Here is a 27,258-nt window from a genome sequence, read left to right on the forward strand (position 1 = left end):
TACTTGAAAGGACAATTAAAGAAAAAATTAAAATATTCAGTCTTCAGCTATAGAGAAGAGTGCATCTCAGGGCAGGCTCACTGGGCAATGAGGAGAGAACTGTGGGAGTTGGATAGCCTGGGGGTGCAGCTTTACCGAGCAGTATGATGACACAGAGCAGGATGGCAACCAGGGCCCCGGTGCTCAGGCCCGCGGCCAGGACCAAGGCCTGCGCGCTGCACGACTGCATGTTTCCTTGCTGGTCACAGGCGCACACGCGGATGGTGAGTGTGCCGGTGCTGCTTTGAATCGGATAATCGTTGTCAAAGATTAAAATGGGGAGTAGGTAGGTGCTCATTTTGTGGCGGCTGTACCCATCTTTTCGAGTCATGATCCCTGCTGTGTTATCTGCGGGGGAGAAAAAGGTGGAGAGAAAATAAGTCAGATCAGTTTTTAATTTTGCATCTTCAGGTCTTATAATGTTCTGTTTTCAAAAGCGCTCTGTACCTTTGTTATCGACAATGGTGAAGTTTGGATTGAGGGGAAACTCTGGCACTGGTTCAAAGAAGAATTTGTGGCCTCGGGGCGGATCATCTTTGTCCATGACGCTGACAGTCTGAATCAACTACAACAAAAGGCATTAAAACAAAGCCCAACAAAAAGCAACTCTTGTTATTACCAGGCATTTTTTAATAAGTGTTTGTGCTTTAAATATATCACTGAAATTAAAGAAACAAAAAAATATACAATCTTCAGAAAATTATGCCAAGGTTTTTCTATGGTTCTCACTCATGAAGCTGATTCAGTTAAGAATAAAACGTCTCCATCAAGTATTCGTTAACAGGGTATCCCTATGCATTGTTGTCTGATTCCTGGCCAGTGCAGTGCCCAAACTTAGAGAAAAATGTGATCAGTCCAACTCAATCCACTTTGAACATTTTTAGAAAGCACCAGTCTCTTTTGTTATTAATTGGTTACCAATCTGTTGTCTACACTACATAATGGTAGTTTCAAAGGCAGAGAACAGATGCATTAAAAAAAAAAAAGTAAGTGCTTAGTATAACCACCTTCTATAGACTAAAAACACTATTAATATCGTTTTGGAAAACGAGCAGTAGGTCATATAATATCAGAAGTCAAAACATTTTAAAGCTATGGGCCACCATCACTATAATCCTACTGCCTATTTTATTCAAATTATTTAGCTTTCTTTTTTTTAAGTATTCTTTTTTTTTATTATTGTCTAAAGTTTTACATATGTCTCCTTTTTCCCCAATTGGCCCACTCCCCCATCCCTTCCCAGTCTGGGCAAGCCCTCACTGCCCCAGTGTCTGTGTCCATTGGTTATGCTAATATGCATGCATACAAGTCCTTTGGTTGCTCTCTAACCCCCCTCCCCTACCATTTGTCTCTAGATCAATCTATTCTTGTTCATCAACGATTATATTTAGCTTTCTTTTAATGGTATTTGAAAAGTTTAAAAAGATATAATACAAATAAATGATTCCAAAGTTCTGTAAAATCAATGTCAAAGTGGAGAAAGTACAGAACTTCTTAGCTATGCTCCCTGTAAGTCAGGGCTGTGCTGGAGTGCCTGATTGGAGCAGCAAAGGACAGATTGGGCACAGAAGTTCCACTGAGCACTGTATGGTGGAAAAGTCACAAAGCTACACACCGGGGTGCCTGTTTTTCTAGTACTGGGCATGCCATCTGTGCGATTTGAAATCACAGTCGTTTAATTATTCTTACTTTCAAATATCTCCTCTACAAGAACAAACAGTTGCACCACCTCCAGGTAACATCTTATTCTAGGTACTCACTAGTCCAATAGTTTTCCTCTATACTTTGATGTTAACCATAATTTCTTTCGTTTTGACAGCGTGACATGTAGCCTTATGTATTTTTTGTGTAATGGTTCTCAAAGTGCATGATTATTAATACAAACTGAACCCAATGTTTCTCTTTAGTAGACTAGAGCGTTACACAGAAAAAATGAACATGAGTCTTAATATTCTTGCTCAATATCCGGTTGCAGAACAGCTGAACAATATTTAAAATTTAGTAATATTTTTAATCATAAACAACATTGGTCCTTTGATTATATGACTCTGAGATTTTGAAATTAGATGGACCATTGTTTAAGCATATTTTAAGAGAGAATACATATCAGTAGCTTAAAATATATTACATTTTCTTATTTTAGCATGGAGTCCATAATAAAAACAATTTTAAGAGTCATCTTTTTCAGACCACTGTGACATTTTTGGTAAAAGGAGATAAAAATGTGCCAAGAAGGGCTGACAATAGATTGCATGAAAAAAAAAAAAAAAACTTGTGCAAGTAATGCAAAGTCATCTGCTTTTGTGAAGAGGAAACAGTATTTTTAAAGTTTATAACAACTTTGTTTACCTGCCCAGGTTTTGCATTTTCACAAACAAATGTTTCATAGTACATGGCAAATTCCGGAGCATGGTCATTTATATCTAGAATTCTGATGAAGACAGGAACGTGGCTACTTTGTTTTGAGTTATCTGAAACAAGAACATATATAAGATTTCAGTCTCATTCACAGAGAAGTGGTGATACCACTCTTGCTATTTGTAACTTAGCAACAGATCTTTTCTGTGGTGTTCACTACTTGATTGGACTGCTGATGGATATCTCAGCTTTCTTACATGGTCCAGATGGAAAATATAATAAAAATAGGAGAATATGATTGATAATAAGCCATTATTTGTAAGAGATCATTTTCTTAGACTGTTTATGATGTTAGATTATATTTCTATCTTGTAGTAAGGTATGCAGAAAATCAAGTTTAAAATAGATGAATATTTGATAATCATCAAAACAAGTATAAAATCCAGGCATTCTAAATCATTTCTCTAAGAAATTTCTAATGATGAAATCATTCCCCTCCAGAAAAAAGAGTTTATTTAATGCCATTATTTTACTACTTTGGTGAAAATACTGTGTTAAATTGGACGCATGCTCAACTCACTTATTTCTGTGGCTATAACGGTGATGTTGTGCCATGGAGATGATTCCCGGTCAAGGGGTTTTAAAGTGAAAATAGAGCCGTTTTCTGGGTGGATACTGAAAATCCGGTCCATATCAGTGTGCCGATCAACAGAGTATCTAAAAGAAAAGAGACTCATGAATCCAAGCATTGTTTGAAGATTATTAGTTCATCTAATATTTCTTAAAGTTATAGGCGATTAACAAAATGTTCTGATCAAGACATGGTCAGTACAATGCTGAGAGCTGTTTTGAATTTTTATTTTAAAAAGTAACTGTCATTTAGACAAAAACAGATCCAGAGACAGAGAAGCATTGATCAGATGCTCAAACCTCAGAGGGAAGGTAGGGGAGGGTGGGGGCAAGAGGGAGAGATCAACCAAAGGACTTGTATGCATGCATATAAGCATAACCAATAGACGCAGACAACAGGGAATGAGAGTGAGGGTGAGGGCAGGATTGGGGGGTGGAGAGATAAGGACACATTTGTAATACCTTATTAAAGGGAAAATATTTTAAAAAGTAGCTGTCATTTAGACTATATATATATATGGCTAATATGCTCAGTGTCCCTCCCATTGTCTGACCAGTCACACTGACCACTGACCACCAGGGGGCAAACACTCAACACAGGAGCTGCCGAGCTACAGTGACTTGGCAGCGGTGGTTCTTGGGTGACGCACACCGAAACTAGAGAGGAGGGAGCCCGATTCCTCGTGGGGCAATGCGATTCCACCTTCGGCCATGGGTTATGTTGTTGCTGCTGCACTGTTGGCCCAGAATCTGGTTTACTGGACACTTGCATTTGCGTTCCACTCCCTATATGACAGCATCTTTGCAGAGTGCCCTCTTGCACTCTGGGACCCCTCGAGGGATGTAGGAGAGCTAGTTTCTGCCTGATCCCTGCAAGCTAGGCCAATGAAGGACCCCACCTGCTGGAGGGACTCCTGCTCACTCTGAAGATGCCAGGGAGGGACCCTGGGAGGTTGGCTTCAGGGTGTGTCCGGCCCTTCTCACTCAGTCCCACCCCACCGGCCACCTTCTAACTAATTTCCTTTCAATGTGCATGAATCGTTCACTGAGTCACTAGTATGATATATTTGGCTGTTTCCATTATTACAATTCTATGATTATGTGTACTTTGTTAATTATTTATACTCAGGAGCCCTTGTGGCAGCTTTTAGTAACTTTTTAATTGTACTTGATTTACTTGTTATAGTATAGACCCATGCAATACTTGAAAAATACTAAGCAGTTATATTAAACTTGAGAGAGTCAATTGCATTAGATAAATAGGAATTATGTTTAAGAGAACACATAAGAACATGTGTCCACAGAGTCCTTATGAGCATAAATGAATGTGGAGAGGCTGTTGTAAAAACATTGCTTTTGAATGACTATTCAAAGAATATCTTCCTCCAATCTGTCTATCTAATCTATTCCAAATGAAAAGGAGATGACATTATCACAGAGTTCTATAAATATTTCTCATTAGTCTAGATATGAAAGATGTCACTATGAAATTTGTATCATTCTATGATTGGCAAAATAATGTCACTCCCTAAATGATGTCCATCTCCTTATCACTGGAACCTGTGATTATGTTACTTTACATGGTAAAAGTTACTTTGAAGATGTGATTAAGGTTTAAAAAGTTCCCCTATCTGGTTTGGCTCAGTGGATAGAGTGTCAGCCTGTGAACTGAAGAGTCCTGGGTTCAATTCTGGTCAAGGGCACATGCCTGGGTTGCGGGCTTGATCCCCAGGAGTTGTGCAGGAGGCAGTCGATCAATGATTCTCTCTCATTATTGATGTTTCTATATCTCTATCCCTCTCCCTTCCTCTCTGAAAGCAATAAAAATATATTTTTAAAAAATTGAGATGGATATTATCCTTGATTATCTAGATGAGCCTAAACTAATCACATTAACCCTTAAAAAATAGAAGAAAGCAGAAAAGTAGAATGTTAACTAATATCTACACTAATAAAAGAGAAAAATGTAAATGACCATACCTCCATGACACCCACCAGCCAATCAGAAGTGAGTATGCAAATTAACCCAACAAAGATGGTAGCGGCCCTGCCCCTCAGCTGCTCTGAGTCTCTGGGTAACACACATACAGGCATGGAGGAGTGGCCAGGCTGGGCAGGACGCCTCCTATGAGGGAGAGGGCAGGGGGCAGAGGGAGCTACGGGAGTGGTGCTCTGGCCATAGCAAAGACTGAAGGCTATGGCTTCAGCGAGGACTCTGGCTGGAGCGAAGACTGAAGGCGATGGCCAGAGCGAAGGCCTGGGTCCTGGGTGACTGTGTAAAACCGGTGCCGGCAGCCAGGGGAAGGAAGGCCTATTGCACAAATCTTCATGCAATGGGCCTCTAATATTTGTATATAAATCACATGGGAATCTTGCCAAAAACAAATTCTGATTCAGCAGGTCAAGTGTGGGAGCTAGGATTCTAACAAACGTAGATGAATCTCATGTGGCATATCCATGGACAAGGTTTGTATAGCACGGTGACATACCATGGTATAAATAGGATAGAATAAAGAGCAAACACTTACAGACAACTAACAGACTAATGAGAATCTGGTGTTCTCTTCATTTTTCTTGGTATCTATTAAAAGCACTTAACACATGAACTCCTTTTTAGTCTGGTGAATTATGGAATTATAGTTCCCATTATAAATCTGTAATCTATTTACTATCAGGCATTAACTTTAACAAACATAAGTAATATATATTTAGGTTTCTAAACATTGGCAATTTTTAAACATTGGATGAAGATAATGATATGTGTTTTTGTTTGTTTGGGTTGCTTTAATCAAGAACATGCAACTTAATGTATTAGTAGATGAATTATGCTGAATTTAAGGCATATGTTAATAAACTCAGATTTCAAAAATGATTTAAGCAATTGAACATAGTACATATTGGTGCTTGCCTAATTTTTTTTCCACTAAAATTTGTAAATGATTTATTCAGACTAACAAATATTGCTTCAAAGTGAGTTCTTTCTGTACCTCAGTCCCAAAATGTGGAATCAGGTCAATCACTTTCTTGTCATTCTTCTAATGAAACAGCGGCATGAAAATGATAGTATTCCCACAAGTTTTCAACAATCACAATTGTAATTTTCTGACATAATTATTATAAAAATATTTGGGGGTGTTTGAAAAACTCATTTGACATATGGTAACTGCACAGGAGTGGCTATAATTCTGAGGTGGAAAATCCTAGGTAGAGGATAATCAGAAATCTAGATATAATAATGAATATATAAAACATATAATGATACACATATATATAAATTCCTAAAAGCAAAAGCTCTATTAGTTTTAACCAAGAATTTTTTGTCAGACAGGAATCTGAGATAGGTCTTATTTGTATGATCTCTATTAATGTACTAAAATTGAGGGTGACAGTCATATAATTTTTATCTGTTTCTTAATAGTGCTAAAATGAAATCAGATATAGTGTTTATTTCTAGTTGTCAACCCATTTACAATTTAGTTCCTAATGTGGGCTGAGAAAATCACTGAAACATTAAAAAATGGCTTACTAGTGTTTTCCTTAATTCTGCTTATGAATAAAACAATCTGGAATAAAAACAAAGACAGCAAAGTTAAACAACATAGTCACATCTACTAATATGCATTGAATGGAACTCAATGCATAATATTCACCTACATATATTTATCTCCATTATTGGAAAGGTCAATAGTTGAACATTACCTCCTTATAGCTGAATAGATCTTGGATTTCTTCCTACTGTTCACAATGAATATCAAAGAGGAAAATAAAAATCCCTTTGTGCCCACTGCTACTTGCCTTAGACTAGAGATTAGTATGACAGTTTCTATGACTGAGGAATAGCTAACTGTTCTAACATACAAATCTAGCTTTGACACAGTAGGAGCTTATGTGGAATCAAAATAGGTTGGAATTTTGGCTGATCTACTTTTAGGTTCAAACTTGAAAAGTACTGTTTTCAAGTTAATTCATGAAGGATTTAGAAATAGCTCAGTTTAACATTAACGCTGCAAACTTTCAGGTCTATATTCAGAAATTTGTCCCTGTGAAAATAATGTCCTGCAGTTTTTCTAAGCCCAGGGATACGTTTTCTCTTCTTTAGCAACCAATAGTCTATATTCTATTTTCAACATTGAATAGGCTATTCTGGTGTACCTATTAAAAATAAATGCACCAGATTACAACAAATGACCAGAAAGAACCAATAAACGTCTTCTACCTAGGAACAAAGCGATCTCTGTGTTCCAGCAGATTGCCTATTAAAACATTTTATTGATCTCCTTACATTGAATTTGAACAATAATTTTAAAAAATATTATTGGCATAATTTTTTAATGAATATCTTCTGCAGGGACAGGATCCAATCATAAAGGCTGAGAATAGCAAGTAAAAGGATTACAGGAGAACTGAGCTTGCAAAAGCTGAAATCTGGTTTAGTTAGTTGCTCTTTGTTATGTTGTGTTGCTTTATGTTTGTTTTATATGTTTTACCATTGACAAGCACACTTCAGATCCCTATATTTACATCTAATACAGAAAAGTAAATTAGATTACAGACACCAGGACAAATTGATAATATGAAGAAATATGTCAAAGATAGCATTCCTTTTTCTTTACTGAATTCCAGGCACATCGATGACCAACTGTCAATATAATTAGGCTGTGGCTCTGCTCTCTCCTTCCCAGCTATTGCTTCTCAGAAATGTGTTTTCTGGTTATGAACTAGAACAAATAGTTTAAATCTTTGAACAAATGTTTTATATGTTTGAATAGTTTATTTTTTTCAGATATTAGTGACATATTCTAATTATTATTATTTTAATCTGCATAATAAAATCAGCAAGTACTAGGGAGACACATATATATGAATGCACTTCTTCACTTATTCTAGCTTATGGTGGAGTCATGTATTTTTTTATTGAGGCATAACTAATTGATCATTACAAGTTTGTTTTGGACTTACTCTCAATTTGACTTCAGTAAAAACAAAAAGAGTTCTTCAAAAATTCATTGAACTTTAAATACGTTCAGCATTAAATAGTTGTGAAATGAGACGTGTTTTTTCAGAACCTGTAAAGCTATAATCAACCCTATAACTTGGGAATCCGTGATTACTAATGAGGTGAAGCAGAGCTAACAACAGCTGTTAATTGTACCCATAATCACATGTTGCAAGTGGCAGATGTATTTCAGAAAATATGTTTGATGAACATATTTACTGGTGGGTGAGAATTAGTTCCCAAGCTTTCCCTGGAAAATGTTTCTTCATGATGCTTATAGACTATTTCTGCTCTGGGGATCAGTCATCCTCCTAAATGCTTGGGATGACAATGTTGCCTCCTTTTATTGCTGCATTTTCACACTATGATTGGATCTCTAAAGCATTTATTTCATACATTTCTATGCTAACAGAAAGCAACCTATATGCTATATTTCCAGGATGGCTTTATACTTTGGCAGACTTAGCAGCATAATTTTAGGAACATGATTTCAGATTAATTTGTTCTCAATATTTTTCTTCTGTCATGATTCTTTGAATTTTACAGGTAAAATTGCTATTCATTTTTTTTTTCAAGAGTTGATACCACATAAAAAGCAAATGTTTCTGGGATAGCTATGAACTTAAAAAATTTATCAGCCACTTTTATATACTGTGAAGCAAGGTTGCAAATTTCACTATTAGTTTTTGATCCAGAAATTTAACTCCTAAAAAATGTGTCCTCATGATGTCAGATATAGGGCAGAATATATATATATATATATATATATATATATATATATGTCTCCAAACAAGCTAAATTTTTATTAATGATGTATCACCTACATGACAATATGTAAGTTTTGCTAAGTGAAAGAAGTTACACAAAAGAGAATAAGCACTGCATGATTTCATTTGTATAAATTCAAGAAAATCTAATTTAGTCAGATCAATATTGACAGAAAGAAGATTAGTGTTTGGCTGAGGCCTGGTTGGGTTCCAAGAAGTTTGAGAGGAAGGTATTGCAAAGGAACATGAGGAAAGGATAAGATATGTGTACATTATACTTATTTGGGTGATGTGTTAATGATGTATTAAAATCTCAGAGTTTACTGAATCAGACAATTTATAATTGTGCAGTTCTTTCTTGGTCAATACTATCTCAATACATATGTTTAAAGAGAAGAATAAAAATAGAGCTATAATTTCCTAAGTAAACATGTTTATAGTGTGAGCTTATGTAATTCCATATTGTGGACAATGGAAAAAAGCAAAGAGAAATGAGACCAAATTCTGTGGGATAAAAGCCATGTTTTGAAAGTAGTGGGGGGGACATCAGAGGAAGGTGGCCTGAGAGATCCCTGTGGTCTCTCCCCTTGAAGTCTCAACAATCTGAACTGCTGTAACTCAACACATGGTTTCCTGATCAATGCACAAACATGCCTGAGAAATCTGTGAGTTGAAACATCTACAAGTGATCAAAGGGAAACAAACTGGGGCGGTGAGAAGGGAGAAAAGCTGAGCTAAGCCATGGATGCAGCCTTATAGCCTGAAGCTCGCAGCGGGGCTCAGCCAGGAGGGGAGGAATCAGGGTGTAGGGGCACTGCCCTCAGTGTGGAGGAGCAAGGAGACTCAGTGGGCATTCCTGCAGGAGTGGGCAGTACAAACTGGTTGAGTGTTTTCAAAAGAAAGCTTTTCAACATTTTCAAGGTATCTTTTAAGAACATTTCTAGAACACTTTTTTAAAATTTATTTGTTTAGATCACTTATTATTTGAACTATCACTTAGCAAAGAGGGACAATGAGATATAATCACAACAGCCAAGGGATTAAAAATCACAGACTCTGAGGACTGACAGCCCAATTTTCAAACCTTGTTTGGACACTGACTGATTTGGCAAGTTATTTAGATGTTCAGTGCCTTCATCTTACCATCTTCAGAAAGGTATAATAACAGGACCGACCCTATAAAATGATGAGTCAAACTAAATAATATTTGCAGAGCACTTAGAAGAAAGCCCAGTTAAGAGTCTGTGCTATGAAAATGTTTGCACTTGGTCATGCATTATACGATGTAATTTTTTTCTCACACGGCTTGTAAATGGTGAGATTATTTTTCTGCAAACTTTACATTTTCTCAAAATACTTACTGTATGAAATTGTTTGTGGCATCTGGGTCATATGCCGTAACTTGCCCAATGATGCTGCCCTCCTTTACATCTTCATCGACCTCTATTAAGTAAGAAATTTTACTGAACACGGGAGGCTCATCTATATCTTCCACAGATATTTTGACCACGGCTGTGTCTTTGAAAGGTCCCAGGTGTAGGAATCGTGGATCTGGGTGTGTGTTACTTGCATCCACTCTTAAAGTGTACAGCATTTTGTTTTCAAAATCTAAATTCTGAAGTTAAATAAAATAAGGAAAATTAGTATAGCATGGCAGGCATAACAATGGAAGAAAAATTCAATATTTAATAACTAGCTCTCTTAATGGAACCAGTAATTCTGGTTAAATAACTTCCCCAATTATTGCTTCATAGATCTATCAAATAAGTCAGTAAGTATGGTTAAACTTTACACATATTTATAGCATATAACTAAATATTATCATATACACATTAGTACTGATCTCCTCTTAGTAATACATTTCACATTTTGGTGGTCACAGGTTTGTTACCTCATGGATATATAGGTTATTTATTATTTTTATTACTGTTATTATTACTAAATTTATACAAAGTTAAAACTAGAGGGGAAAAATAGAGATTTTTCAAACTATTCATATGTCGCTTCCTTAGGTCCTACATTTCTAAAACTGGTATTATGAAAAGAAAAAATATCATTCATCTGAACACTGTGGAAAGCAAGAGGTAAATAAAAGCAAGTGATTAGGGCAATAGAAAATAATCAATATTATCAATATTTAGCTGGATTATCCCATGTAAACTTCATAATCTTCTCCCACACTGCATTAAAAATCAAGAAATCCAACAAAAAACACACACATAGCATCTTCAGGCCTCATCACCTTGAATAGAACATCACATTTCACAATTTAAATATGCTAAAAAGTGCATGAAATAAAGCGAGGGCTGCATGCCTACTTTGTATGCCATGGAGAACCATGAAATAGTGCTTCAGAGGTTAGCTGACCCTGGTTTGATTGTTGCCTTTATAAGCACAAGCAGCCAAGTTTTTATATCACTTTTTAAGTGTCAATGATGAAGGCGCTTAACTTACTTGACGTGTAATCACAAGCATCCCCGCTTACATGAAGGATAGACAGCATGTAAAGGATGGAAAAATAAATCCTAAGCCTTTTTCTTCCCTGAACTGAAAAGCAAAAATCAACCATACAGCGCTCAATGATAAAATGAAGACAGCGAGAAGAAACCTGTTTGACAGTTATAATCCCTTCCTGTGTATCCTTGTCAGTGATGACATCGAACATGTCAGCTCCATCTCCTTCAGCAATGCTGTATTCCATCTCAGCATTTTCCCCCACATCGGGGTCATTGGCTTTTATCCTTCCAAGATGTGTTCCGAGAGGGACAGACTCGGGGGAATTAAATTGATACGTACCTGAAAATTAAATCAGAGCTCTTGACATTTCATCTCTCGATAACAAAAATCCTTTATTTCCTTTGCCTTTTTCACTTAAATAAATTAATTTTAAATTGGGAGAGTTTTTCATCATATTGAGTTGTAAGCTGTCAAAAATTATAGATTTATTAAGTTGGAAACATAATTTATAAAGGCAGAACACTCTCATTTTGTAATTGAGAAATATAAGTTCCAGAAAGATTAAGTGAATGTCCCAAGGTCATTCAGATAATTGATGGCAGGCCTAATATCAGAATCCAGAACTCTGACTTAGGGCAAGAACCAAATAAATCTTTTAAATAATTTAATAAACATAAAAATGTGTAATGAAGATGTTGAAAGCGCTAGATAAGCAGTGCATATTTGGTTTCTTGCCCTCTTAAGCATTTATTTTTGTATTCTAAATCAGGGATAGAAAAAATTAACTTATACACAGCAATTTTTAACCTGTTGATGCCTTCAAGTGGGATCTGAATATTTCTGTTTCCTGCAGTTCTAGCCAACCATTATAATTTATGTGCCATCTCTGAAAGCATTTTAGTTTCTGACTATTCAAAATACAAATAGGAAAAAAACTTACAAAAATTTGTCAATGAGAGTTAGAAATGTTTTTTAAACATTTAATATGTGCTGAACTCTATATAAGGCTAGAGGCCCTCTATGTTAATTTATTTCTAATATTTGTTTTCATAGGACCAAGGTGGGTATATTATCCTCAGGAATAGGGCTCAAGAAAATCATCCTGTAAAATTGGGGAAAACAGAATGCAGAAGGAAAGCTCTCTGACTTCAAAGTCTGTTCTCTTTTAAGTTTGGTTGGTGGTTAAGAAGAGGGACATCTGCCCGGCCAGTGTGGCTCAGGAGATCACAGTTTGATCCTGGGCAGGGCACATGCCTGGGTTGCAGGTTCCATCCCCAGTGTGGGGTGTGAAGTTAGGCAGCCAATCAGTGATTCTCTCTCTCTCTCTCCGTCTCCCTTCCTATCTGAAATGAATACAAATATATATTTATATTTTAAAGAAGAGGAACTTCTAAATATAACTGCCTGGACTTAAGTTGCCATCACTGGCCAAGTTAGTTAAATTTTCTAACCCTTGATTTCAATATCTATAAAATGATAATGATAGCAATAGACTCATAGGTTTGTTATGAGGATTGCATGAAATTATGTCTTTAATATGCTTAGCTCAGGGGCTAGTTCTTGAACATTTTTAACTATTATTATTATAATTCCAAAACTTTTGCTAAGTTTACAATAGATTATAGAATGATAGAATGGCAAGCCATTTGAGAATTCATTAAACCATACTCTTGATTTATATTGAAGGAAACTCAAAACAAAATTCAGATTTATGTTAATTCAGCTTATTAATTATGTTTTTTAGCAAACTTTATTTTTTTTAACATTCATTATATGTTTAAGTCCACCATCCAAAGCTGAGTCATCAAATATTTTAAGTTTGTTTAGCCTGGAAAAATGCTTTACTATATTGGAATCAATGTCATAAATTTAAATTTGAGGTCCTTAACTGAACATTTTAAGATAGGGGTCTTTATATGTTTATTTCCCGCAGAATAAAAACATTTTTAGCAAAGCCTGGGAATCTGCTTTTGTAGGACCTCATAGCATACAAGATGGTGATGACTGAAAGGACACTGACTGATTTAACCTTCACCAGTGGTAGCAGACACCAGCAAACTTTAACATGTCTCACAACGCCATCACGACCAAGGTATACTATAACTGTAGGGTCCACTAAAAAGGGGAAAAATGCTGTAATTGAACCAACATGCAGTGATTTTAAAATAGTGCTTCATTTCAAGGACTGTTAAAGTACCCAGTCTGTGTTTTAGAATCAATTAAACAAGGGATTATAATTCTTATGTACAGACAAGAGAATGGAGGAAAGACCCATGATAGACATGGGATTTGAAGCCAGGCAGTCAGATTTGCGGGTCCACATTCCTAACCAGGAAAGAAATATGAAACAAAGCAAGTTGATCTTAGTGAAGGTTGAGAATGATCATCTGGAAAACTTTACAGCTCTTCTAAAGGTAGAAGAGGATCATTAAAGTTGCCAAAAGGACATCATCTCCGTGTGTGTGTGTGTGTGTGTGTGTGTGTGTGTGTGTGTGTGTTTCTTACTACCTACTCACTGATGAAAATGATCATAATGACTTTCACTTTTGTGGGGAATTGTGATATATTTCGGGGACACGTGTTATGCCTTTATGTGTAAACTAGCTGTGAAACCACTATTACAAGTATTAGCCTCTCTTTGTAGTGTGTTGGAGAAGCCTTCCAACATGAGACCTTTCTTACTCTGGGGAAATCGAGGTGGGTTGTTGTTGACATCCGTCAGAGTGATGTGCACTGTGGTGGTTCCAGAAAGGCCTCCCATCTGGCCGCCCATGTCTTTGGCTTGTATAACCACTTGGTACTTCTCTCTGTTTTCTCTGCTCATGTCTGGTAATGCAGTTTTTATTATACCTTTTGGAAAAGTAAAGACATATTTTATCATTTAATTACTGACTTTTAAAATAGAGCTATTCGAGGTCCATTTTACAGAAGTGAATCATAACAAACAGAAAAAATGTTAGTGTACCTAAATACATATTTCAATCTATAACCACTTTAACATTATTGACAGAACAGAAAGAATTCCTCTATTGGCTACTGCTTAGGAAATGAGTTTTTCTAAATCAATTTTTTCTTTCGGTGAACAAAAAAATTTTACTCCAAAAAACATCAGACAAATAAGTTCAATATTGATGGTTGTCACATTCTTTAAATTTGAGTAGAAAACATAAAGTGCTAACATTTTGTATTTAGAGTCATAAATTTAAACTCAATAAATAGTCCAGAGTTGATTCAAATAATCTATTTAAATTACAGGAAATTTTATTTTATTCCCATGTATAAATGTAGGGAATACATAGAAACAGATACTAAATAAATAGCTTTTAAAATACCAAAAACAATTATGAATTAACTGTGCATCCAGATGCATTATGTAATGAGAAAGGGACCAAGTATTACATGTTGTTACCTGATTCTGGGTCCACTGAGAAATATGGCTGTCCTTGTAATATGCTGTAGACCACTTTGGCACTATTTCCGTAGTTGGCATCATCCGCGTCAGTTGCAGTCACTTGTATTACAGATGTTCCTACACAAATGCCCACCCAAACACAGACACTTAAATACATCTCAATTAGAAGCTATCCTTCTGAAAAATGACTGCTGATAATGTAGTGCGTTGGACCATGGTTAGTTGTAAGACATTTCCTTAAATGATACTACCTCCAAAAAAATCTTTACTTTTCCCTTTCATTCCTTTTTATTTTTGTAACTTTAAAAATATCTGTATTGTTGAAGATGCTAATGTGTATCAGATTCCAAGAGTTAATTGGAAATATTAGATTTTCACTAAAAAGGGGGATGTGCACATGACTGAGAATTAAAGAGGACTATGACATGATTTTGAGAGATACATGGTCAGAGGGCAAAAGCAAGGAGAAGAGTCAGTGAGAGAGGAAAAGAAGAGACAACTATATTAAGACAAAAATAAACAGCAAGAGAACAGTATATAGAGTATCAGAGGAAAATAATGAAAAGAGGGTAAATTCTAAAAAAAAAAATCATTTTTATTAGATGTTATTTACCCCAAAGTTAATAGTAGTCTTTTAACTCTTTAATTTAAATAAAATTACTCATATAATAAAATTTATATTAGAATTAAATCATTGTGTACTACTTCAATTATAGAGGCAGCTTTATTATTTGATTATTCATGGGATTAACTGCCAGTATATGAGTTACACATAGTCTGACAGACTTTGTAAGTATCACCCTTTAGTTTCCCTCTGTAAATGGTTATTTGTACAGGAAAAAGCTGAGAAAAATCACATCTTCAAAATTATCATGAATTCATATTTATTTTTTTAATCAGCAAAAAATTCTAGAAAATTTTATTGTAAAATACAGTTTCTTCCTTCCATTACTCTTATTTGTATCTAAATTTATCGATGGGGGGACATTTTAATTAAATAATAAGATTAGAAAAGTGATGCTTTTAAGTAGTTACCAAGAATATAAAATTAGAAGTTTTTCAAACTAGGTTTTGTCTAAGCATAACTCTTTTACAGTAGAGAAAAATAGTAAAGCACTATATCTATCCAGCTATTACTGTATTTATCAACCTTAAAAAAACCCAGTAGAGTAAAAAACCATCTCTGTGTGTTTTGAAGCAAGTCAGTTTAACTCTTTGGGGCTCATCCTTATGAATTAAAATATATGATTATACCAAGTATTGTACCTTCTACATGTAAATATTGTATATATTTAAAGATAGATACACATACAAAGTCTATGGGTGGGCCAAGGAGGAAGTAATTAATGCAGTGATGCCAATATTAGCAATAAAGGATAATTACTGTTCTCTATAAATGGACCAAGACTTACTTATAGTTCTTATCTGTATTAATTAGTACCAAAAGCTGCAACAAGAGCCATACTATTGCGTGCTCTGTTTTTCAGGTTGTTTTTGTTTTGTTGTTTTTTTTTTTGTTGTTTTTTTTTTGTAATTTTAGAGATGAAGGAAGTGCAACTGGCAGTGGTCCAAATTCTGATTTTTTTCTGCTTAATTTTTAAAAAATCTTCATTGTTGAAAATATTATATATATTCTTTCCCCTCCCCCATTGACCTCTTCCAGCCCCCTGCAACCCTTCCCCAGTCCCTCACCACCCTATTGGTCTGTGTCCATGAGTTATGCATATATGCATATAAGTTCTTTGGTTGATCTCTTCCCATCTACCCTCCCACTTTCCCCGCCTTCCCTCTGATTTCTAATATCTGCAATAATAAAAAAGTGCACTGCCTATAATCTGTCTAATGTAAAATGAAATATAGATTGCTTTACAGGAAGGGATTTTTAAACAAGAAAAGCTTTAAGCCTTCTTCCATTCATAAACTTATATATTCTATATTTTATTATGGCTATTGAACAAGGGAAAGGAATTTTAAAAAAGAAAAAAAACCTGTATAGGCATGCTTACTCCAGTCCTGTAATAAATTCTCATAGGATCTAGGCTGTATTTGTATTTCATCTGAGAAAGAACATATTTAAATTATATATGCAGGGGTTGGCAAAAGTAGGTTTATAGTTGTGAGTACTTGAAGCAGAGTATATTCTTATATTTTTATGTATTAATTATTGTATTATTTATTTGTATTATAACTATAAACCTACTTTTGACTACACATGTACAGATGATAATATTCCATTGAATATGCAAAATAATATGAAAAAACAATGCTATTCAGTTTAAATATCAGATTAGCCAAAGGACATATATACCTTACCCATAGACACAGATAGCAGTGTGGGGAAGGCCAGGGGAGAGGAGGTGATGGTTGGGTGAAGGTGTTATAGTGTCAACAATTTAAACAATAGTCTCTAATAAATATTGTGGGTTTTTTTAATGAAGTGATGTTTTGAAAATCTGAAGTTATACAAATTTAAATCAATTATTATCAAAATGTATCATATTCAAATATTTCTGTCATCTCAATTATACTTTTTACTCCTATGGGTATATCATGTTTTTGGAGAAGGAAAAATGGAAGTTTGTGTACTATTAAGTGTCAAAATATCTGCCAAATAACATATATACAAGAAAAACAATTACGTTTTAGAAAAATTAAAAGGTGTTGCCTGGCTAGCATGGCTCAGTGGTTGAGCATTGACTTATGAACCAGGAGGTCACAGTCTAGTCAGGGCAAAGGCCTGGGTTGCAGGCTTGATCCCCCGTTGGGGGCAGACAGGAAGCAGCCAATCAATGATTCTTTCTCATCATTGATGTTTCTATCTCTCTCTCCCTTTCCCTTCCTCTCTGAAATCAATAAAAAATATATGGCTTTTTAAAAATTAAAGGTTGTTAACTGGAAAATCAAACTGCTTTAGAATGCTCATGAATAGGAAGTTGAGATGGAGAGTATAAATTTTAGATGTATCTTTTTTTCCATTAAAAAAAGTCTTTATTGTTGAAAGTATTACAAGTCCCCTTTTTTTCCCCCATTGACCTCTTCTAGTCTGCCCCCACCCCTCCACCCCAGGCCTTCACTGCCCTATTAGGGGTGGGTGGGTGGGAGAAGATCAAACAAAGAACTTGTATGCATACAATTTTTAGATATATCTTCATCTCAAATGTAAGCCCGCAAAGAGATCATGATGTATGTAGGTTTACACTAGCCCACTGTTGACCCCTGTGGACCAGTCCAGTACTTTTCATGGAACTGTGCCAAGATAATAGATGTTTAAAAGTATTAAAGAGAACACAACTGCTACATTTCATCCTAGGCTTTATGATTGCATAGGAGTCCTGTCTAATTTGATAAGTCTCTTTCATTTTACTGAAATGAATGCCTGAAAAGGCAGTATAACTGCAGTTTTTTCACACAGATGAGATTTCCTTTGATGTTAGAGGAAATTATAACTTTTATACAAACTCTTAGTTCTTCTGACTACATGGCACAAAACATTTAACATCAATCACTCAGTAAAGGTGGATATAAATTTATTTTTCCTCATAAAGAATTTATTTCAGACTGAAACATGTATTAATTATAATAATGTCAAGCTTATAGACTTAAAGCTGATTTTAAAATAGTATTCAACTAAATAGCATCAATTGTGAAAATCAGTTGCATAGTTCGGATATTATGGAAGCTTACTTCACTGAGTTTTATAGGTTTGTTGGTTTTTTTTTTTAGAAATATATGATTTAAGGGTCAGCTCTTATCTCACTAACAAATCTAAACCTTTCACAAAAGTAGAGCTAAATGTAGTCAGACACACAGATAAAAATTATTGCCTAATTGATGGTATTTAAAACTATGGGCAGCCTTAAAAACGAAGCAGGTATTTCCAGCTTGCACAATAGTAACTAAATAATATAAAAAGACTTGAAATGTTGTTGTTATGCTACCAGGTTATTTGATCTTAATTCAGTTGCTTAATCTTTCTGAATCCTGGGTTCCTAATGAACAGAATGGGGGTTTGAAGTTCTATTTCCCATGCCTACAAGATTAAGTTGTTTCAGTGATCAAATGAGATGATCAAAAGAAATTTGTCAAATGCAAGAGCATTAGTTGTTATGCAAAACAATTTGAACAAAACTGCCCAAACTGCTAATACTTTGTATTCCTTTAATTTCAGACAAAAATACTCAACTTGACTGCCATTTGAGTGGCGGTTTAAGTAGAAGTGAAAATGTTAGTTGAAATGTAATAAAATAATTATTCTCAATAGCAATCATTTTAGATATCAGTTACAACATAACAGGAAACATTAAGATATAAACTGATGAAAATATTTAGAAGTGAGAAAGCTAACATTAAGTAGTAATTTTCAGTTATAGTTGTTATCTTTTTTAGAATATATTTTTACTGATTTCAGAGAGGAAGTGAGAGGGAGAGAGCGTTAGAAACATCAATGATGAGAGTGAATCATTGATCGGCTGCTTCCTGCACACCCGCTACTGGGGATGGAGCCCAAAGCCAGGTCATGTGTCTTTGTCCAGAATTGAACCCTGGAGAACCCAGGACCCTTATGTCCACAGGCCGATGCTCTATCCACTGAGCCAAACCAGCTAGTGCTATAGTTCTCATCTTGAAAGAGGCCACATATCATGACTGAATGTTCATAATAATTATCTTAGCAAACAAACACACAAGTTAGTTTACATGGATTAGCATATACCTACCTACTCCAGACATTTCAGGAACACTCGCAGTGTATAAGTCTTTTGTGAATTTTGGTTCATTGTCATTTATATCATGGATTTTAATGATAAATTCAGATTCAGGTTCCACCTGCCGTCCAGTCTTTCTGTCTATAGCCTTGGCCCGAAGTATGTACAGGGATTTTTCTTCTCTGTCTAATTTCTTTGCAGCGTGAATATCTCCTGTATTTTCATCTATAACGAATATACTGCCAGCCCCATCTCCTGTTAATATGTATTTTAAATTTCCATCTCCTTTATCTTGGTCAGTGTGAAGCTTCAGAGAAGTAGAAAAAAAAGAGTTCTATAAATATATGCATTGTTATTACAGAAAAATAATGTTGGCACAAATCAATTTATCTCCACATAACAGCACTGGAACAATGATTGCAATGGTTATGTTAATTTTCACTGTGGGAAAACTAAGCATTTTAGTTTTATCATTCTCAAAAATTTTAAACAATTGTATTTCTACACCATAATGGACCAAATTTAAAATATAACAAGAATGAATATTTCTTTTTCAAAACAGTGTTTCCAAAATATTTTAATAGAATGTTACCACTACTTAAACCTCTAGTACATTTACAAAAATAAGGTTATTAACTTAGATCTTGAGTATAAAATATTAATATATACTTGATTACATTTAAAATTACTAAACTCAAAAGAAGGGATATAAGGAATTTCTCAACTTATTATGGAGATAAGTTTAGGAAAAAATATTGGATTCTGAAGTTATTTTACCTCCTTTTAGTATAACATTGTAGATGCACAGGTTTTGTCATCAGAGAGACCAATCAGAGAGAGAATTTTAATCTCATATATTATTCTCTATGGGACTTTGGGAGGGTACTCTTTCAAACAGCTTTCTCATTTACTTTTTTAAATTGACATTTTATGTATATATGAAATTTCAAGTGATATAAAACCTGCATGACTTTTCCACTGGCCATTAATAATTTAATGTAATTATGAAGATTTTTTTCATAAATTATCTTTCTTCTTCTGATCCATACCCATCTTAGAAATAAACTTCTTAGTGTATAAGGCTGTACATTGGGTGTTTAAAAAAGATAAAACATGTTTGCATTGGAAAATAATCTTAACATGTTTGCAAACCTAACAATATTCTGAATCTTGTGTCTTAACCAGCTGATGTCTGGTATATATTGTCTTTGAACCTGATGAGGTGCTTGGTAAAGGCAAATATTTGGTAGTGGAAGAAAGTAGTTACAAATTTCAGCTATGATCTCATGACTAGTTACAGGAAATGAGGACTGTAAATTGTCATAAATATGTCCTCTTTATCTGTTAGGAATATATTTGTATGTCTGCATAAGTTAAGCAATTATCGTTTTTTTCCTCTCCTATTCTTTTATCATGCAACGTAAGATGAATTGACTTTATATTACAGTATTTAAGAATTGTTCATATTACATAATTATATTGACGTTACAGGATATCAAGGGGAAGAGTACACATGACTTTACCTCTTTTCGGGGAGGGATCAATGTGATTTCAGTATGCAGGATAGTTGTATCATGTTATGTGAAATTACACATCTTGTTATTGTCTTTATTTGGAGAGCAGGGAAGCATGTATGGGTATGAAATTGACAAGGAGTAGACTTGTGATGGTTAATTTTGTGTCAATTTTGTGTCAATTTTAACTCATATATTCAGTTAAACATTATTCTGGATGGTTCTGTGAGGGTGAGATTAATATTTGCATTGGTGAGCCACATAAAGCAGATTGTTCTCCCCAGTGTGGGCATGTATCATTCAATCCATTGGAGGCCTGAATACAATCAAAGTCTGAGTTAAGAGAGATGTGCTTGTTCTGGGACATACATCTTCTCCTGCCTGTAGACTCAACCTCAGACTGGAACTTGAACCTTCAGCTCTCCTACTTCTCAAGCCTTCAGACTCAGCATGAAACTACATTTTGGCTCTTCTATGTCTCCAGTCCACCAACTGCAGGTGTTGGGACTTCCTGTATTCCATAAGCACATAAACCAATTTCTTAAAAGAAATATATATATATATATATATATATATATATATATATATATAAAGCCTAATATGCTAAGTGTCCAGTCATCCGTTCAACCAATCAAAGTGTAATATGCTAATGATATGCTAAGGCTGCTCAATCGCTCACTATGACATGCACTGACCAACAGGGGGCAGATGCTCTTACCAGTAGGTTAGTTTGCTGCTGGGGTCTGGCCAATTGGGACTGAGAGAGATGGTCGGACATAACATGGAGCCCTCCCATGGTCCCTCCCCAGCTGGCCAACCTCCTGTGTCCCTCCCTGTCCCCAACTGTGCACTGTTGGGGTCCCTTGGCCTGGCCTGTGCCCTCTTGCAATCGGGACCTGTCAGGGGATGTCAGAGAGCCAGTTTCGGCCCAATCCCACTCAGTGCAGGAGCTACCCTGTGGTGGTCAGTGCATTTCCATAGGGGAGTGCCACTCAGTCAGAAGCTGGGCTCATGGATGGTGAGTGCAGTGACGGTGGCACGAGCCTCTCCCACCTCCACCGCAGTGCTAAGGATGTCTGACTGAGCCACCAGTTGGACATCCCCAGAGGGCTCCCAGAGTGCAAGAGGGCTTAGGCAGAGCTGAAGGACTGCCCCCGCTAAGTGCACAAATTTTGTGCACCAGGCCTCTAGTATATATATAAGATATACCTGATTCTCTGATTCTTGGGAGAACCCAGACTAATAAAACGTTTTAAAGTAAAATTTGTAAAATCAAAGCAAATTCATTCCTAATCAATTTTTCTTTAAAAGTTAGGTGTGGTTTTATTTGTTTACTTTTTTTATTATTTGCTTATTTAAATTTTGTTTTAAGGGATTTTAATTGTGAAAGTATTCCATAATGCCCAACTGTTACTATCAGCAATACTCATATATCTTTAAAAAAAAATATATATATATATATATATATATATAAGCCTAAGCAACCAGATGACTGGATGACCAGCCAGTAGCTATGATGTGCACGAACCAACAGGGGGCACACACTCAATGCAGGAGCTGCCCCTAGTGGTCAGTGCGCTCCCACAGCCAACCTCCATGGCTGGCCAACCTCCCACAGTCCCTCCCCCTGGCCAGCTGGCCCAGATCAGCTGATTGGCCCCAATCACCAGCCAGGCTGAGGGACCCCACCCATGCACAAATTTGTGCACTGGGCTTTTAATATTTGAAATTTTCTAACATCTTATTCAATATTTGATGACAAAATACATAAGATCTATTGCTGATAGTTGCTAAAAATAACTATTAATACTTACTATAACATTTATTTTTGATGTTTTAATGATGTTCAAATACACCAATATATTTTTAAGAATAGCACGTGGAGCATCAGTCTTAAAGGAAGATTTTTCTTTTTTAGTAAGTTACATATTTTTCACTGTTATTATTATACAGAAAGAATCAAGGAAACATCTTTTATGAGTATATCACAGAACGTACACACAGTGAAGTACTCTATTCAACAGGCAATGGAAAGACTTGGTATTTAAAATGGGTGACTAAAAGGCTGTATGGGTTGGCTTAATCATTTGAATGAACATGTTCTAAATTTGAAATTCAGAGGAGGAAAAGTGAGACATCACTGATTTATTTTTAGAATGTAGAGCTAGGAATAGAGGAGTGGGGGGATGCAATTACGAAACACCCCATTTTTCTATGTATGAAACATTTTCCCCGTTATTCCTTACCCAGTAATGCCAGACCCACTAAATTTTTTTATATATGTAGTGAATGCTTAAGGCCTAATTTTGTTGTAATTAAATTTTCCAGCATATTATGTCTAAAGGTATTTTGAGTTGAGTCATAACATCAACCCTCATGGCCTACGACAGTTACCTATAAATGCAATTCCATTGTCAAGCAACAGGCTTGTCCTAGATCCTTTACCTGTCAAACCCCTAATCTGCCCAGAGATGGGGGTGGAGAATGGCTGAGAAGTGTGAGTAAGGCTTCTTTTATTACCATCTCTGTAGGTAGACAACATGCCTGCTAAGCTAATAGTCAACCTTGGGTGGGAAAAAAAAGTAATAAATAGAAATGAGAGATATAACAAAAGGAAAAGGTTAGTATACCAGGGAGGGATGCAACTATGCAGTTTCCAAGTGAGTGACTCGGGAGCAGAACTATACTCTTAGTTATCCCTTTGAGATCTAATGATGACCAATGGCAAGTGGAGGGAGAAGCCTCAGGACTTGTTTCCCCACCGAAGAAGCACTGAACTTCTGCTCATTTTACCATTGCAACAATAGATGTGCTGACTTGATAAACACTGGCCCCACTGTTTCAAATGTTCTGTGGGTATATTAAGAGGTCAGTGGGTTCTGAATAGGAGTAAAATAACATTCCTAGAATGTTGTTGACATGATGAAAAAGTCTTAATAACAGATATAGGGACATTAGAAAAAGCTCTTCTCTAATGCCTGGACATTTATCTAGAGAGAAAACAAAGCCCTACTTAAATTAATTAAAATCAGTAAAAAAACTTTAACAGAGCTGTCAACAGTGGTAGAAAAGGGCTTATCCAGTATAAGGAAAGACTATCAGGGATCATTATTTTCTGGTGGCTTCAAAGGCCAGTAACTGTGTAGCTTACTGAGCCAAACAAAGGCAATTCAATCGTATGAACACTATATTAAACTTTAGTAATGGTAGGGCACTACAAAAAAGTGTGACTTTTATCATTGTTTTTAAAGTCCAGAATATTACAATTAAAAAGTCTTCAATATGGCTTAAATTTTGGTTAGATTAGATAGAGATGCGGAATTTTGTCATTACACCTGGAAGCCAGTGTCCTAAACCCTTCCCTATATTAACTGGGATATTATTATGTCTACAAGCCAAATATAATCCAAAATTCACTGAATAGAGTTGTTTGGTCACCATCTCAGTCAGTTAGAATGTATGGCACAACAGGAAATTACTACATTAATCTCTCTGACAAAGCTATAGGATGAACAAATGGTTTGCAAATTAATTTATAGAATTAAATTAAAACCAGACTTTTGTAAATAGCTCTTCAGAGTGAGAAAATATGTTATGATCTAAATTGAAGTCACCACTTGATAAAAGACTTCTGAAAGCTGTCCAGAAAAGGAAGTAAATTTGGCCTTATAAAAATTACACATTCAATAAATACTTATATTAATATATATAAAATGTTCAACTGACTGAACCCACTGGAGGATTAAGAATAATTGCACTGACAGAATATTAAAATAACTCTGTAGGCATATCATCATGTTAAAAAGCTTTGCAGAGAAAAATCCTATTAAAATAGTATGAGTCAAATCCAATTTATTGTCAGGGTGTTACTAAATTTAATCTTTGTAAAAAAATATAACACAAACTATAAGACAAAAATTGGAAATACATCTTAGAAGTATGTAGTATGGAAATATTGACTGAGGACAGATGATTGACTAGGAAGTTCAGTAGTTCACCTACAACACATTTCCTTCACATTACTAGAGAGAGGTTAAAATTAGGGATGTGAACATGACCTATATTGTAAGCATGATGGGGAAAAACAAAAAACCCTATGACAAACTAATGTTATTTGATAGAAAGATAGTACTTATCTTTAAAATTCTTTAGTGGACTGTCCATGGCTTAGGGTTGCCTTTGGTTATTAAATCTAGAACCTATGATTAATGAGGCATGCTCTCTGGAAAATGTCTCATAAGCTATGTGAGTACATAATGGGGATGCTTCAGACTCTAAATAAAACATTTTTTAAACAAGTGACTGTCTATCTTACTTGAGATCCATTCTCTAGACATGGGCTAGAGATGCATACTGTGGGGAACTGGGAAGCTGGACTGAACACCCTGAACCTCTTTCTTCTTTAGATTTTTCCATAGATTATTGTGTCCTTGAAATTATCAGTAAAGCTTGATATTGGGCAATATCTCTGACCTATGTGAATCTGATTTGATAATTCCCTATCATTTGTCTTCACTGACAAGGAAAGGACAATCATTTATCATTCCTTAATAGTGACAACCCAAGGCTGGTCTCACAGATATCTTGGCTCAATGGTGCCCACAAACTTTCATCCTCAACACACAGGTCTTAAAAAAAAAGCAATTCTCCCTAGGAATTAATTTAAATTTATGCAGTTTTAAGATTAATTTTCATTGCATTAACCACAAATGTGTCCATTCCTTAAAGAACACAATTTAAGAAGAGAAAAGTCGAATAGTGAGGCTGTTTAAAGACAGTAAGGAAACTAAAATACATATGCAATTAGAAAACGTTGTATAATTGATAATCTATGGTATTAGCATAAAACACACTGACAGCAGTGGTTCTTCACGTTAACTTCAGTGTACCCTCAGTGTTAATAGAAATGTTTATATTTCTGCAGCTATTTCCTCCTTTTTGCTGAAAAACATTAAAGTTTATACTTAGTAATACATCAGACATTTTCTTAACAAAACCTAATAGGGCAGTAATTTGAAATATACAGCCATTATATAATTTTGCTTCAATTATACAGTGAAAATTTGAAACTATAACTATCATTCTATTGTTTATTTTTCTCTATTATACTTCAAACTATTTTTTAAATAAACTTATGCACCAGTACACTACAAGTGAACTCACAAAGCATATTTTCCTAGACATTGCCATGGATACTGCCTTAGTGAATTTACCATTCTACCATAATGAGTCCTTATTTCTTTCTTCTAACTGTACTTTCTAAGTAGTTACCTAGTCAAATAGATTTACAGGCAAATTATAGGTAAACACTCTCACAATGACATTTCCATTCCCAACTTTTCACTGTCTTTAAAAAGCTAATATTCAAATGCTTGCCTTTCCTAACCATCATTATGCCAAAGAAGCCATTTAAAACTTTTTATGGTCCAGATAAAATACTCTATTTCTCTCTGAGCAATCCACTATTTATCCATCCTCTCATCTTGCCTTTTCCAGCGTACTCTACAGTGGTCAACAGAGCTACCTTTTGTATGCTTGATTGCATCAAAATTATTTCCTCTATTTGTCGCTCATCCCCTTTATCCAAGCTACCTGTAGATTCTATAATCTCCATCTTTTCTGTTAACATATTAGTTCAAACCACCACTGTTGACCACTTGGATTACTTTAGTAGCTTCCTACTCAGTGTTCCTGAATCTTTCTCACCTTTAGGATCCATGTTCCACATAACAACCAGAGTGATTTTCCCCCCTAAATAGAATTAGTTTATATGAATCACTTCCTTAAATCAGATCTATGGTTTTCATTTTTTTCATTCCAGTAACACTCTCTCTCTCTCTCTCTCTCTCTCTCTCTAGCTCTCTCTCTCTCTCTCTCTCTCTCCCACACACACACCAAAAAATCAAATAAAACAAAAAGATTATTATGGCATCCAAGAACCTATGTGACCTTCCCACTTCGTCCCTCTTAAAATTATCTACTCATTGTTTCCCTCCTCATGCACTAAACTATATCCATATTGGCTTGCTTTCTTCACCATGGGTCTCAATATAGTTGAGCACAAAGTCTTTAATTTAGAGTGACAGATTAATTACCTAGCTCAAGGTCATGTTAGAATTTTATTGCAGAAAGGCATTTAAAATAAAGTTCCCTGACTCCTCATTATTCTTTTTTTCATTTCTTTCTATAACACATAAATTCCAATTAGCAATAACACTTTCCATAGTTTCCTTCATTAGTGGTTAATTATCAATTTTGAGTATTAATTATCTCTTTAACTACAGTTTTGGAAAATTAGGAGCTTTTTGCTTTTTGGTATCTGCCCAGTTCTTCCCATCTGGAAAAAATAAATCACTACTCTTTGAAGATAAAACATTATTCC

At 35.2% G+C, this 27,258-nt stretch overlaps 1 protein-coding gene across 1 annotated transcript in view; it reads right to left on the minus strand.

The window, feature by feature from the left end:
• Positions 1-27,258, minus strand: part of CDH9 (cadherin 9) — a 92,947-nt gene that overhangs the window by 6,604 nt on the left and 59,085 nt on the right. Inside the window, exons 3-11 of the mRNA XM_070411432.1 lie at positions 19,375-19,669; positions 14,657-14,776; positions 13,930-14,097; positions 11,399-11,586; positions 10,152-10,405; positions 2,978-3,114; positions 2,389-2,510; positions 487-604; positions 136-387 (exon numbers count right to left, since the gene is read on the minus strand). Of these exons, the coding sequence (XP_070267533.1) occupies positions 136-387; positions 487-604; positions 2,389-2,510; positions 2,978-3,114; positions 10,152-10,405; positions 11,399-11,586; positions 13,930-14,097; positions 14,657-14,776; positions 19,375-19,669 (1,654 nt within the window). The remainder of the gene's footprint in view (positions 1-135; positions 388-486; positions 605-2,388; positions 2,511-2,977; positions 3,115-10,151; positions 10,406-11,398; positions 11,587-13,929; positions 14,098-14,656; positions 14,777-19,374; positions 19,670-27,258) is intronic.

The sequence above is a fragment of the Myotis yumanensis genome, unplaced genomic scaffold (genome assembly GCF_028538775.1).
Source record: "Myotis yumanensis isolate MYYU_CA2020_CCGP unplaced genomic scaffold, mMyoYum1.0.hap1 SCAF_4, whole genome shotgun sequence".
In the NCBI taxonomy this organism is placed as follows: domain Eukaryota; kingdom Metazoa; phylum Chordata; class Mammalia; order Chiroptera; family Vespertilionidae; genus Myotis; species Myotis yumanensis.